Here is a 13,623-nt window from a genome sequence, read left to right on the forward strand (position 1 = left end):
AGTGGAAATCTGTTTTGTCATCTCATCCTTCTTCCTAATTGCATCACAATACATTGTATAATTCAACCTGTGTGTCACTGTCACTTTTTTCCAAGGCAGCTCCTGCAGGGAGCACCACTGCTGGCTTATTATCCACAGAGCCAGGGAGGAGAGGAGTAATTTGCTCAGGTTCCAACCAAGACATCTTCTCCCCCCAGTGAAGAAGGAAATGTCTTTTTTATGGAGATCGTTGTGGGGATAATTATTCCTGAAAATAGGAAAACTTCGGTTGCCTAGATAAGTCCATTTTTCTTGAAAGTTAAGGTACCTGTAGGAGAGTGTGCTGGTGACCAATGCGGAGATCAGAGAACCTTCCAAGCTCCGTTTTCCTGTGAGCATGTGTCTCCTAACAGGAAACAAATTAGACCCCCACATTTTGGTTAAGCCAATATTAATTACGCTGTATTTAATTTTTAAAAGAGAAAACCAATTATTGTACTTAACTGTATTTGTCTCAAGTTTCCTGATTGAAAAAATCTACTTACAGCTTTCACATCGCATATATTTCCTTATTTTGGACCCATTTCGTTGCCTGTTCCCCATTCTTCTTCATCTTCTCATCTTTCTTTAAATTTTTGTGCAGCTTCCTTAGCTTGAATAATCATTTTGTGACTTCATCATTTCTTTATGACAGCTTCTCTTTCTCCATGTTTTAAACCCTTATCGCTGTCGCCTTTTTCCTCTGCCACGCCTGCCTCTTTCCTAGGTTGTATTTTTCCAATATCACTGCATTTATTTGCTTTTATCTTAGGTCTGCCTTTCACTTGAGTCATACCTGTGTTAGTATATTTTGTGACCCATAATTTGGCCTTTGAAAAAAGAGCAGGTCTAAAAAGTGAGTCCTGTGGTCCTCCTGGTGTGCAGAGAATGGTGAGGAGAGAATTAAAGCGTTCCAGGGTGCGCCCCACCTTCAGGGGGTGTCAGAAACATCTCTGCTCCGGAATCATCAACTCTCTCTGCAAGACAGCTTGACGAGTTGAGACGCGGTGACAGGTTCATTTTTCCCCTCTTTGTTTAAGCCATTCATCTTTTGGATCCTTGTCTGCCATCTAAATTGTATTGCCAATTTATTGGGGTATTCACTTGCCTTGTCTTGAAAGACACTGATTTGCATCCAACTTGAGAATAAGTGAGTGAGAAAGTTAATCATCCCTCGGCCTCCTGAGCAGGTTTACGTGGGCTTTAATTGTAGCGTTTGGGATGTTTTCTAGTCCGTGTGCAGCCCCGTGTGAACCTGGATCTCAGAGAGACTGTCACAGTGCCCCCAGTCTAGAAGGCTTCAGTCTTTTGAAAGGTCTTTTAATGTAGGCTTTTCACACATCTTTCCATGTTTGCGATTAACCTAAGCGGCGTCAGCGGCTTTTAAACTCCGCCGGTTGGTATTAATGATTATTTCTTCCTTAAGCAGAGTGACAGGAGTGAACTCAGCGCGCGTCAGGTGGAGTGGTCCTCAGCCTGTCATCTTGTGCTATGTTCAGGTTAAGCTGTCCTACCTCTGAGCTGGCGAGGTCCTGAAGGAGAGGTCCCGTGTCTGTAATGTCCAGGCGACCAGCAGCATTCAGGCTCCTGCCGAGGTGTCCACACCTGCCCGAGGAGCCAGCGCCGCCTCCTGGACTCCTCTTGGGTGATGCTCAGAGCTGAGTGGCCCGGAGCGCAGCAGCCGGCACCGCCCCCACGGCTCCAGCTCTTAAGTTCTCTGAATCCTCATCTTCTCCAGCTCAGGACTGAGCTAACAGGACACACGTGCGCCCTTTGCTGCTGCCTCTGGGGCCTCGCACACACGGGTCCTCCGTTTCCTCGGGACCCTCAGGCACGACTCTTGGATGTGCTTCGTGCTCCTCCTCCCGGACTTTCCCTGCTTTTAATGGTTCTTCTGTGTCTGTGCAATATTCACAATTCCTCAACATTCCCCTCTTGAAAATTGTCCCTGCTTTGTCACCAACACAGGCCTCTCTTCGGGGCACTGGTAAAACTCCTCCAGCTTATCCCATAACTGGTGCACAAGGTGAGGAAGGAGGCAGGTGCTAAATCTGAGACGGCGGAGCGGGGTGAGGTCTGGGGCTCTCGGCCAAGGCTGATGAGTGCGGCTCCGTGAGACCTCAGCAAACTCGATCGTGGGAGGTGATGTGCCCATCTCTTCCGTAGGGGCTCTCATGCCGAGCTGATGCTTTATCAGTGGTGTGGCCGGCAGGACCCCTGGACCCCCCCATCTCCCCCACCTGTCAAGTGGTCTAGCACATACTGGCTCCTCCCAGACATGATGAAAGAATAAATCGTGAGTGAGGGGTGCCAGGGAGTGTGGGGAAGATGCCTCCCCGACACGTGGAAGGGAAGAGCGGTCTCCACGTGGGACACCTAAGTGGGATGTAGAAAACAAACTTACGGCCACCAAAGGGGAAGTGGGGGAGGGGTAAATTAGGAGCTTGGGGCTAGCAGATACAAACTACTCTAGACAAAACAGATACAACAGATAAACAACGAGGTCCTGCTGTGCAGCACAGGGAACTATATTCAATATCTTGTAATAACCTGTGATGAAAAAGAATATATATGTATAACAACCACTATGCTGTACACCAGAGACTAATACAACATTGTAGATCAACCAAACTTCAATTAAAAAAAAATGTAAATGGGCAGACTGGTGGCCGGACCGAGAGTGTCCCGGGACCCGCCTGGGTCATTGGCATTGGTGCTATACCCTCTGGCTCATGCACGCCTGGCTGGTGTCACCCTGACCTCACCTGTGCCCGAGGGGTGGCAGGAGAAGGAGGGGTAGAGCCAGGGCACCTCTCCCTCCCCTTTGTCCCTTAAGAGAGTCACGCTCGGGTCTTGTGGTGTCCATTTCCGTCTGCAGACCCTGGGGGCCCTCTGGATCCCAACAGCACTGGGTGCCCAGGACTTGTCAGCAGCACGCACCCATCCCCGCGCGGACCCGGATGCACTGGGCATTCATCATGTGTCGGATTTGTGCGGGATGCTGGGTGTGATCATGTCCTGTGCGGAGAGGAAGACTGGCAAGGCGGCTGCCCCCGCGCATTGACAGAGGGATGACTCGGTGAAGGGCTGGGACGAGAGTGCTGGTGGGGTCAGTGGCTGGAGAAGATGGAGCTGTGTGCGTGGTCCTGAGGGAGGGCCAGGCGGCACGAGAGCAGAGGGGCAGGAGGAGCCCTAGGTGTCTGCAGCGAATGTCAGAATGTCCCGAACTGACCATCTGCTGGGCGTCCTGTTGGCTCACAGGGCGGACGGGTGCCTGCGGTGCAGTCCCGGAGCGGGCTTCAGGCGGTGCTGTCTGCAATACCCTTCTTTTCTTCTAGCAGAGGAATACTGATTGAAGCAAAGTCCAGCCCCAGAGGTCCCCCCATCCAGACTGGCCATAGGCAAGACCAACTGAAGGACGTTGACAGTATGGTGTTGGGATATGTTGAAACTTATTTTGGAGAGAAGTGAATGTTTGCAGCCCTGTGGGTCTGGACATAGGGACCTGTGCCCTCTCGGGGCCTCGAACCCCAGCAGGTGGTCAGCATCCTGTTACCCGCTGCCCACCGGCTTAGCATCCGGGGCAGCTGGACCCAAACCTTCCTGTTGGCATCTCCACTTCGGGACTCAGTTTTAAGGGACAATTGCACTGTGAAGAAACACATAAAGGGGGGATGTCAGTTTCCGGTAGGATGATTTGATGTCCCCCTTGTCACAAATAACTTTATATCAGAATTCAACGTCGAATGGAGCATATTTATTTCAGCATGAGTTTTTAAAAATTTAATGTTCTTTTACTTTCTCTGAAAGGAAAGGGGGAATTCCAGCTGCCTGGGACATGGTAGAAATTTCCCCTCATTCTGAAATTGTGAAATTAATGCCAGCAGCCGTGACTTTGCTCCGTCCTGAAGGTAACTGTTTATTACAGTCGGCACTTAAGTCCCCCGATTAATAGGAGCAATTAAACAATAGCTTCATTTCCAGCGAATTAACAACCCTAATAGGTAATTGCGACATAAATGAAGATAAATTTGTTTTAATACAACGAGATAAAAAGAATACAGACAAGAACTGAATCTCAGATGAAGAATTCAGCCTCCATTGCTTCCTGGAAAACTGGAAAGTTTCAGGAGAGGAAACTAAAGTGCCTTTGGCTTTTTAGCCATGGCCCGTCTTGGACTGGAGGATTTTTTTTTTCAATGTAGTAGGAATGTCATATTTTGTGCTCAGGTACAGGTCAGGTAAGCCATCGAAGGATTTCCCCCACCAAACCCTTTTTCCTAAAGACGTGCTTGGGGCACAGGGGTCCTTGGCAGAACCTCTCCTTAGCTTTTCACTGACAAGGAACCGAAGGGCAAATGCATGGAAGAGCTTTTCCTTCTCATACACCCCTAAATTAATTTTGTGACCTGTTTCTTCCTAAATAATATTTACTGTAATTAGGAAACTGTTCTGATATAGTTTGTTTTGTTGAAACTCGGAAGTGACCAGGCCAGGCCTGTTTTTAGGATGATAAAATGTGTCCGTACGGAGGACGTTTTGGAAGGGGACAAGGGGACCTCAGAGAGAACAGTTGGGCAATTTTAAGGTAGTGGCAAAAAAAGACGAAAGCCTGGCTGGAGCAGGTTGGTGAGTTTCTCCCTGCCGGTCACTGTGCCGGCGGCGAGATCTAGCACGTCCGGAACAAGAGCAGGCCGTCTTTCTGAAGGAGGTCAGCATTGTCGGGTTTTAGGAACTGACCTAGAATGGGTTAAGTGCCCAGATCTGCTCTGAAAGTTTGTAAACTGTGGGGATTTTGCTAAAACGCCAGCGCTGAGCTTGCATCTCCTTTGAAGAACTCCTCTTAGAAGCTTTGAATCATCATTGATGCATAATCAGCCTAGAATTCGTACCCTTTGAGAATAGTAACCACGTGTAAGGGAAGAGTAACAGCCCAAGATGTGAGAGTCTCTCCGTGCTTCCCTGAGCTGTGAAAGCTGGGCTCAGTGTCCACTGCGGCCCCTGTCCCAGCGCCCGTCCCCCCGCCCCATGCCAGGAACACCCGCCACACACACGCGCGCACGCACTCACTCACACACACATTCACCCTCACACGCGCACACACACACACACACACACTCACGCTCTCTCCTCTGTCCAGATGGAGATGACCCTCATCTTCCAAACCAGACCAGGTGTCCTTCCAAAGCGTGGGCCTATCACTTGTCCACGAGTCATTCTGACGGCTTCCTATGGCCTTAAGGATACAGTCCACACGTGTCGCCTTCTTTGCATCCTGGATCCTTAAAAATGTGTTTCCAGTTGCCTTTATAAACTTCTTCTCCCCCTGCCTTCTCTTAACGTTCTCACCCCATCTTCACTGGTGATCCGTCTGTGCATTCGTTTAGCCGGTTGGCAGGTGCTGGTTGAGTGTCAGGCACGCTTCGGCCATAGGAGGGCGAGTAGAGCATCCTGTCTTGCGCCTTCAGCTCGTCTGGAGGTCCGTGGAGTTGGCTCATTGTCTTGGAACATGAGCTGACTGTATTTTCCAGTTGGTCGCACAGTTTGGCAGGATATCCACAGGTAGGGAGCCCAGGCAGGCTTGTGGATCCCTGTGGCTCACCAGTGAGCACTGAGCATCACCCAAGCCAAGAGACCTCGAAGGATGCACTCTGCTCGCTCCCCTCCCCTCGCTCTTTGTCATTTCACTAGCTTTTTTTTTTTTTTTTTTTTTTGCATAGCTTCCTCTGTACCCAAACTTAGATAATATAAAAACAAATCTAGTAAATGGGCAGAGGGTTACCAACGACACAGAGTACACCCCCTTTAACATTTATTAACTTGGAGATTTGAGAAAAACTCCACTTCAGATTTTGTCTCATTCCTAAGTCACAAATTCAGAACTACATAGATGATTTGGTAATTAATTTCTACTTAATTAATAAGATAGTTTAATGATCACTCAACTGTGATTTAAAGCTGAGTTGAGACATTAGGGGGCCTTTTATTTGTTACTGGGAAATTTACAGTCCCTCGTGGTTTTCATTATTTCTGGAGGTTCGCTGGGTGAACCCTCCATGGTTCTAATGGAAGAGCCTGTCGGTGCAGCGTGCAGCCACCTTTGGGTAGGACCAAAGATAGAGATAAACAGGCCATGAGCCCCCAGTGTCAAATTGTGCTCCTAAAATATTTTTGTGGAGTAAAATTAAGAGTCTCACAGTAGCTGATTTTTGTACAGGCACCTGTTATAAAAATTACAAAAAATTTTAATAGATTTATCATTCATACTTAAATACCCACCTAACGTTGCTTGCTCAGAATTGTTCCCCCCACCCACACCCTATTGGCCTCAACGGGCTGTAAGCCCCTTTTCCCAGTACGTGAAGAGCCATCATCTTCCTCCTCAGATTCAGCTCGGTTCACACCAGGTCTCATGTGGCACTGAGTTGTGGCTCTCCAGTGTCAGCCAAGTTTACCTGCTCCCACGTCAACGTCCTTAGCTACAGCCCCCACTTCTCCCCGCCCCCGCCCCCCCCCGAGCCGCCTGGCCCCAGCACAGCCCGAGTACGTGGGGCTCAGCTCTACTCGTCCCGGAACAGGCTGCTCTGCTCAGACAGTGACGCTCACGCTGCGGAAGTTGACAAGCATACGGGACGTCACACTGTGGGACGTGAAAAAGCAGCCTGTTACGAACCCGGCTGATTAGTTAAAGCTTCTCCATACTCAGTGGACTGGGGAGAGGGAGGCAGGTCCGAGGGCAGCCAGTTTGTTGCCTGAGCAAGAAGCTTCTCCCTGGGACCCGCACAGGGAGAGGGTCGGGTGTAGGATCCGAGCAAACAATGAGTGAAGCAAGGATGGGGGGAGACGGGCCGCCCGGGGGAGTGTTTTAGCGGTGAAGCATCGGCGCTGCTGATGTGGGATGCAGAGGCCGTGGGCCTGGCCTGGGAGCTCCGTGGGGCTGAGACCAGCTCCCACGTCTCTTCCCCGGCCTCTCTCTCCCACTCTGCTGGGCTCACAGGTGGCACCGCGACATCCCTGTTGACTGAAACCAGAGAAGGTAGGTTGCTGATTACACTTCCTCGCATTAGTTGGACTGTGCCCAAAACGTCATAATTGTTCACGAAATGTTGAGAAAGCTTAATTTACGTGCTTAATTGTGGAAGTTACAGATGCCAGGTGGCACCATTCAAGAGGAGGGTCAGAGCCGGCCCTGTCCGGAGGGGCTCGCCCTGTAAGCAGAGGGCAGGAGGCCAGGACCTGATGTGAACTATCCCATGGGATTATCACAGAGTTGCTTACTGCTCAGTTCCTGTGTGCTGAGCGCTAGGGATTCGGGGATGACAGCAGAGTGGCAGCCCCTCCCCGTGGCCCTGGCTGTGCATGGGTGTGTGTGCATGTGTGTGTGTGCATGTGCAGATGTGCCCATGGTGGACAGGGGTCAGCCGAGGCCTGGGGGACGTGTGGAGCTGGTCACACTAGGGCCCATGCGTATTTGGGGGTGCAGGGTCTCCACGGAGGAATTTGGTGGTTAGAGAGGAAGGCTTCCCTCGGAGAGGTGGTTCTCAATGTGTGGGTTCTGAGAAGGGGAGGCAGGTTCTGAGCCAGGGTGGCAGCTTGTTACAGGATTCAGAGAGCACAGCGCATTGTGGCAACTGTGGTGGGTGCTGTCTGGCTTGGAAGTGGGGCAGTGAGTCCGGGGCCGGCAGTGAGGCTGGAGGGTGGCAGCTTGGGGTTTGGAAGGGATCCTGGTCCTCCCCGGGGTTCTGAGCCAATTTAGGAATAAGACCCCAGAAGGTCAGATTATTGCTTTTTATCAGTAAAGCTGTGCTGGGAAATGAAGCTTATCTGGGGCTCCCCTTGCGGAAACCAGAATCAGACTTGCCTGCCTGGCTTCGGGCAGTGTGGGAGCCCACACCTGCCCCTGGCGCTCTGGGCTCGTGGCCCCAGACTGGAGGGGTTGTGAAGGGACAGCTTGTCCCAAGTTCAGAGTCACGTAAGTCACTTCTCAGGGGGCCAGGCCTTCACAGGAGGGCTCGTGAAGAGGCCAGGAGTGTTCGGGCCATGGGAGTCTGGCTCTGTGGGAGGAAACAGCAGGAGTGGAGAATCCGCCACCCCCCACCACCCCGAGCACGAAAGAGCCCCATTTGGTGCGGGATTTCAGTTCTGACACCTGTGTGGTGTTGGGAGCAGTTGAAGAACTGTTAGCAGAGCAGTGTCCGCAAGTCACCCTCCAAAGGTCTCACCTGCAGTGTGTTCTTGGGCTTCGGTGGAGGGGACGGTGGAGGAGTCGGCTTTGGAAGCTTTTTCAGAAAACAGCTGTGGGAGGTTGAGGTTTGGATCAAGGCAGTGGCGGTGAAGATGACTTTAAGAGAAATTCTGGTGGTAGAACCCATGTGTTGCGTCTCCTGCATCCCTGCCCCGGGATATCCGTGCAGTCTGAGCGTCCAGGCGGAGCAGGAGCAAGGTCCAGGCGGGGCCACGTGGACCGTGGAGTCGGTAGTCGGACACAGAGTTCCAGAAGCAGGAAGCGCACCGAGCGAGGCTGCGTAGACCTGGAGACGCTGGCAGGGAGGTAGCGGGGCCACAGAAGGGAGCCGGGGGCACCCACATTGAAAGAGCCAGAGGAAGAGGCTGAGAAGGGGGTTCCAGCCAGGCGAGGAAACCCGGGAAGTCGGCGTCGTGGAAGGAGGGATGTTCAGGGGAGGAGGAACCATCTGTGGTGCCGACGGCTGCCCAGAGGTCAAGCAGGATGCAACCTGGCCTCTAGCTGGTCACCAGTGACCTTGGTGATGGCCGGTTCAGCCAAGGGTATGGAGGCGGAAGACAGGCCGAAGTGGTCAGGAGAACAGGGGAGGGGGCGTCTCGGGAGTACACCTGCTTTAGAAGGCTGACTGCAGAAACAGGGCCTGGCTGGCAGTTTGGTCTCAGATCTGTTACCCTAATCAAACTGAGAGACTGTGGGGAACTTGAGGGACAGGGCAAAGGGAGACACAGGTGCCGTCCTGGGAGCGCGGGAGTTGGGTGGGGATGCTTCCTTGCGGGGCGGGGCGGCGGTGTGACGAGCCGCTGTGGAGCCAGATGGACGGGGTCAGAATCCCTGCTCTGCCACTGGTCCCTGCTCGGCCTTGGCCTCCTCATCTGTCAAATAGAGGAACCCGGAGGATTCAATTAGTTAGCAGGTGGGAAGCTCAGGCTGCTGGCCCTTCGTTCAGATGCAAGCAACAAAAATGAGAGGGAGCCCGGGGGAGGAAATCGCTTCTTAGTTACCTGGTACCAGGCAGGCCTGAATCCCCAACCCCCCGTGCAACTAGACTCATTCTTTCTTCTCCTTTAATGTGGATGATTTGCAAAACAGAGTGGAAGCAGAAATAGGGCGTGAGGCCAGGGCTTAATGAGGTCCTGTGTGGGAGCCATCAGACTCTTCTTATTTTGACACACTGATCAAAGGGTGCCGCGTGTCGCCTCTCCAACAGAAAATTAAAAGTTTGTGCAGAGAGTAAAGGTGTAACTTACTTTTCTTCTTGCTTACATTCTTTAATAAACAACTTCTTTTTAATTGAAGACTAGAAATGCATCTGTGGAAGTTTACTTATGGGTACGGCTGAAAAAAGTGATCTCAAGTCACCACCCAGGTCAAGAAGGGGCCACTGCCAGCCGCGGGGGGCCCCTCATGCCCCCCCAGGCACAGGCAGTTTGCTTGCTTGGTTTTGAAGTTTCTGCAGTGTAATTATAGATGTGGTTGAAGGGGCTCGTTGGGGGTGTCTTTTATCTGTTACCCAAATACAATTTTAAAATTGTGGAGGAAGTGACATTTATGTATCTATTTGTCTGTTTATTTACTTATTTTTACTTACATGTGTGTAAGAAGTTTTTCCCTGCAGTTTTATCGAGATAGAATTGATGGTCTGCGTGAGTCTGAGGTGCGCAGAGAAGCGATTTGGCTTGGGTGCCTCACGAGCTGATTATCCCAGTAAGTTCAGTGCACATCCCTCGTCTCATGTGGACACAAAGTTAAAGAAATAGAGAAGTGTTTTTTTTCTTATGGTGAGAACTCTCAGGGTTTATTCTCAACAGCTTTCCTATATAACATACAACAGCGTTAATTGTATTTATCACATTGTACGCTCCATTCCTAGGAAGTGACTTTTAAAACCACTCCAGACATTAGTTCTGAAATATCAGGAAGTTAATGAAATCGATGAGCATCTGGGAAAAGAGCAGACCTTTTCCGTTTGTGTCAATGACAGCGTTTCACAAGTCGGCTTAGCTCCGGTGGTGACTTGATGGGCAGGTGTCACCAGAATTGGGAAAACAGCACACCCTGGTGATAAAGATTCCAGGCTCTTTTAAGTCAGCTCAAGAGATTGTGCTTCTGTTCCGTTCACTCATTCATTACATGTGTTTACATAAAATATGTAACGTATCCCTTCGTGGAATGACGAAAGGCAGACAAAGGCTCAGTGATGATAAAAACTGCCCAGACAGTGTACCCTGGGGTGTAAGTAACATTCCTGTTCTAAGTCTGCTAACATTTAAGGGTTCTGACTGTCACGAGCCGTCGGCAATTCCCATTACAAGAGGACAGTGCTTTCCTCCCCCAGGCTTTCCGGTTCCCTTGAGCTGTGTCGGGGAGGGGGCTCACCCACGCGCATGGACCAGCCAGCTCCCTGGCCCACAGAGATCTGCCTTTTCCCTGTGGAGGATGAGGTGACCCAACCTTACGAAACAGTCACTTTACCTCCATTTCCTCTTGACTGTTCTTGCTTCTTAATTAAGTCACACACTTCCATTGTGCTTCGGTAAGTGTCCCCTACTTTTGTGGGTTGTACGGTGGTTCCAAGGCAGTCTATGTGTTTTAGAACAAAATGTTTGTAACTCACTTCCTTTCTTCCATTTCTGCATAGACGTAAAAATTCTGGGAAAATAGAACAAATAGGGTTATAAGCTATAGTAAAGTTTAAAAATACGCTACCAGTTATTAGAAGCTGTGGACTTCACTTCTTTGTAATAAATGAGGCAAAACAATAATTAAGTGGACGGAAGAACTTCAGTGCGTAACGTGGGGCTCCTGTGTGCACAGCCCGGTCCATCGTCTGGGGGAAGCGCTGGTGGAAAAATGTTCTCTTTGCCGGTGAACTTGCCCTTTCTAGCCTCTATGTAGGAAGGAGGGAGCATTCATTTGCATTTGGAGTTTCATAAAATGAGGATTTCAGTAACACATTTGACTTGTCTTAGAAAGTTTCTCAGCTCTCCCCTTAGAGTAGAAAACACAGAAAATGTCTACGAAGTTCTCCCAACAGCTTCAGCCTGTTTAATTCTAACGTTTGTGCTTTTTCTGTGAGATTTAAGATGAAAGATGAAGTAACTCTGAGGCCATGAGTAGAGTGAAAATGCATTAGAGTTAATGGTCAAAAAAAAAAAAACCTTTGCTCTTATTTCCCCAAAAAAGTAAATTGGCAATCACCCAAATAATCATGATTTTAGGTTAATTTATTTCTGGTCTTGGAATTTCCATTCACCTGTGTGACACATGTTTAATGGCTGTTGGAATCTGATCTTAAGTTTTATTTTTGAGCTCACATAATGATTTTTAAAATATTCTAATGCACGTCTTCAAAGACCCCGGATCAATACGCCAATGGTTTTGAAATGACAGAGTGTTGCGATATTCCTCTGTAATTTAAACGTGATTAGCTGATGAAGGTTATGATCAATATGCTGCAGGGAAATAAATTAATTGATGCCGTCCTTTCAGGATGGTAAGAGGCCGATCGGAGGTGGGATGTAACTAATGAAGCTGCTGCTTCATCTCCGTGAGCCATTTTTTATACATCGCATCTTCACTTAATCATATTTATACTCATTCATTTACATGAAAGCCGTAAGCTGTGGACAAACCAGCTCCTTCTTAAAATTGTATCCATTTGGAAAAGAAATTATCTGTGGACACTGTGTGCTCGCCTAGATGATAACCTATTGCTGGGGACAGTGGTGTGCTCATCTGCAAGGGATCTTTAAAAACAGCAACTATCTGGGCAAAGACAAGGATTGAATATCATTGAACTTAATTACAGCTCGTCCCCAAGGACTCGCATCTATTCAGACAAAAGCTGTAGTTGTTCCCCTGCAGTGACACCTGTTGGTGCAGGAAGAGCTTTCTAACCGTTGACTTCCTTTCCAGTTGAATCCAACATGCTTGATCAGCGAGCCTATTTGCCGAGAGAAGTCATGGCTGGTTGAATTTAGACTTGTATTGATTAAGATAAACTCCCAACGTGTATAGCAATATATAGAAATTTTTTAAAAAGTCTTTGATATAATTACATGCCCTTGAATATAATTTTATGCAGTAGCTGGTAGAGTTCAGAGTAATTCTTTAGGCTCTGCAAAAGATAGATATTTGATTTTCAAGGAAGTTGGGTTAAATTACCCTGATTTATTTAGGATTATTATTGCTGCAGGTAACTGGGGGATAAAAATCCTGTTATTAGAATAGTTCAGACAAGATAGGTGTGTATTTTTCTGTTTTACATGCAAGGCTTCCGAGGTGGTCTGTGCAGGGCTGCCAAGCTGAAGGCCTGGCCCCTTTATCTGGCATCCCACCAAGTAGGCTTCCATCCCTAAGATCACTGCCAGGGCTACACACAGCATGCATGGCTTCACGTAGCGAGAAGGAACGTGAGGAAGAATGGCCAAGGTCAGCTCCTGCAAGGGGGTTTCCTGGATGCTGCCAGGTGGCCTTCCCACCGCCAGCCCGTTGCCCAGAGCTTGCTTGCGTGTCCTTCTTCAGCTGGGGTGCGGGGATGGACCAGAGGCAGCTCCAGGAGATGGCGTATCTGTTCTGGTCATCATGTGCCCAGATGAAAATCAGGGAAAAGTGAATGACAGGGACAACCCCCGGGGCCTCTGCCACAGTCTCTAGATTTGGAAACCAGCCTCACGGAGATGTCTTTTGTCTCCCTGTCTACTAGTTGCCCAGAAGATTGTTGCCACTAGGAAGAAGCAGCAGCTGTCCATTGGACCCTGCAAGTCACTCCCCAACTCCCCGAGCCACTCGTCTGTCTGCTCGGCCCAGGTGTCCGCCGTGCACATCAGCCAGGTATGCCGGGCGCGTGGGAGGTGGGGCTGGGGGGCAGGTCTGAGCCCTGAGTGTTCTCAGCCAGCTCCAAGGTGGATTGTTTTTGTTTTCAACTTTATAAATAACAGCATGTTGGTAATTGACTTAACATCTCCTTCACAAACCGCTGTGGCCAAGCGGTTATTATGGGCATCATTCTTTACCGTTCCCCGTCCTCATGCTGCCTGTGTTAGGAGGCATGCTGGCTGGAGGGGGGGTGCGGGGTGTGCGCCGCGGTCTCTGCTGCTGATTTAAGTCACCCTGTGTTGGGCTTCGTTCTTGTCCACTTGTGGGTTGAGCAGCTGTGGGGAGATCTCAGTGGCTAACCGCACTCTGCACTTCAGTGTGGTAGCGGCCCTCACGACTACCTTCTCCCTCTGGCCCTGCAGAAACTAGTGTCTTTCCATTGCAGCATTTCTCTAAATTATTTACTTGGAAGCAAACAAAAACTGTCATTGTCACTTTGAAGAACTGCACCAAAAGCCCATTAGGGACGTGCTGGCGTCGTT

General features: G+C 49.7%; 1 protein-coding gene across 12 annotated transcripts in view; it reads left to right on the top strand.

Annotated features, from left to right (window-relative positions):
• Window positions 1–13,623, top strand: part of AGAP1 (ArfGAP with GTPase domain, ankyrin repeat and PH domain 1) — a 520,168-nt gene that overhangs the window by 242,993 nt on the left and 263,552 nt on the right. For all 12 annotated transcript variants that reach the window (XM_032480554.1, XM_032480555.1, XM_032480556.1 and 9 more), the window contains one exon: window positions 12,969–13,096. In XM_032480554.1, coding sequence (XP_032336445.1) covers window positions 12,969–13,096 — 128 coding nt within the window. The remainder of the gene's footprint in view (window positions 1–12,968; window positions 13,097–13,623) is intronic.

Source organism: Camelus ferus, chromosome 5, assembly GCF_009834535.1.
Source record: "Camelus ferus isolate YT-003-E chromosome 5, BCGSAC_Cfer_1.0, whole genome shotgun sequence".
Taxonomy (NCBI): domain Eukaryota; kingdom Metazoa; phylum Chordata; class Mammalia; order Artiodactyla; family Camelidae; genus Camelus; species Camelus ferus.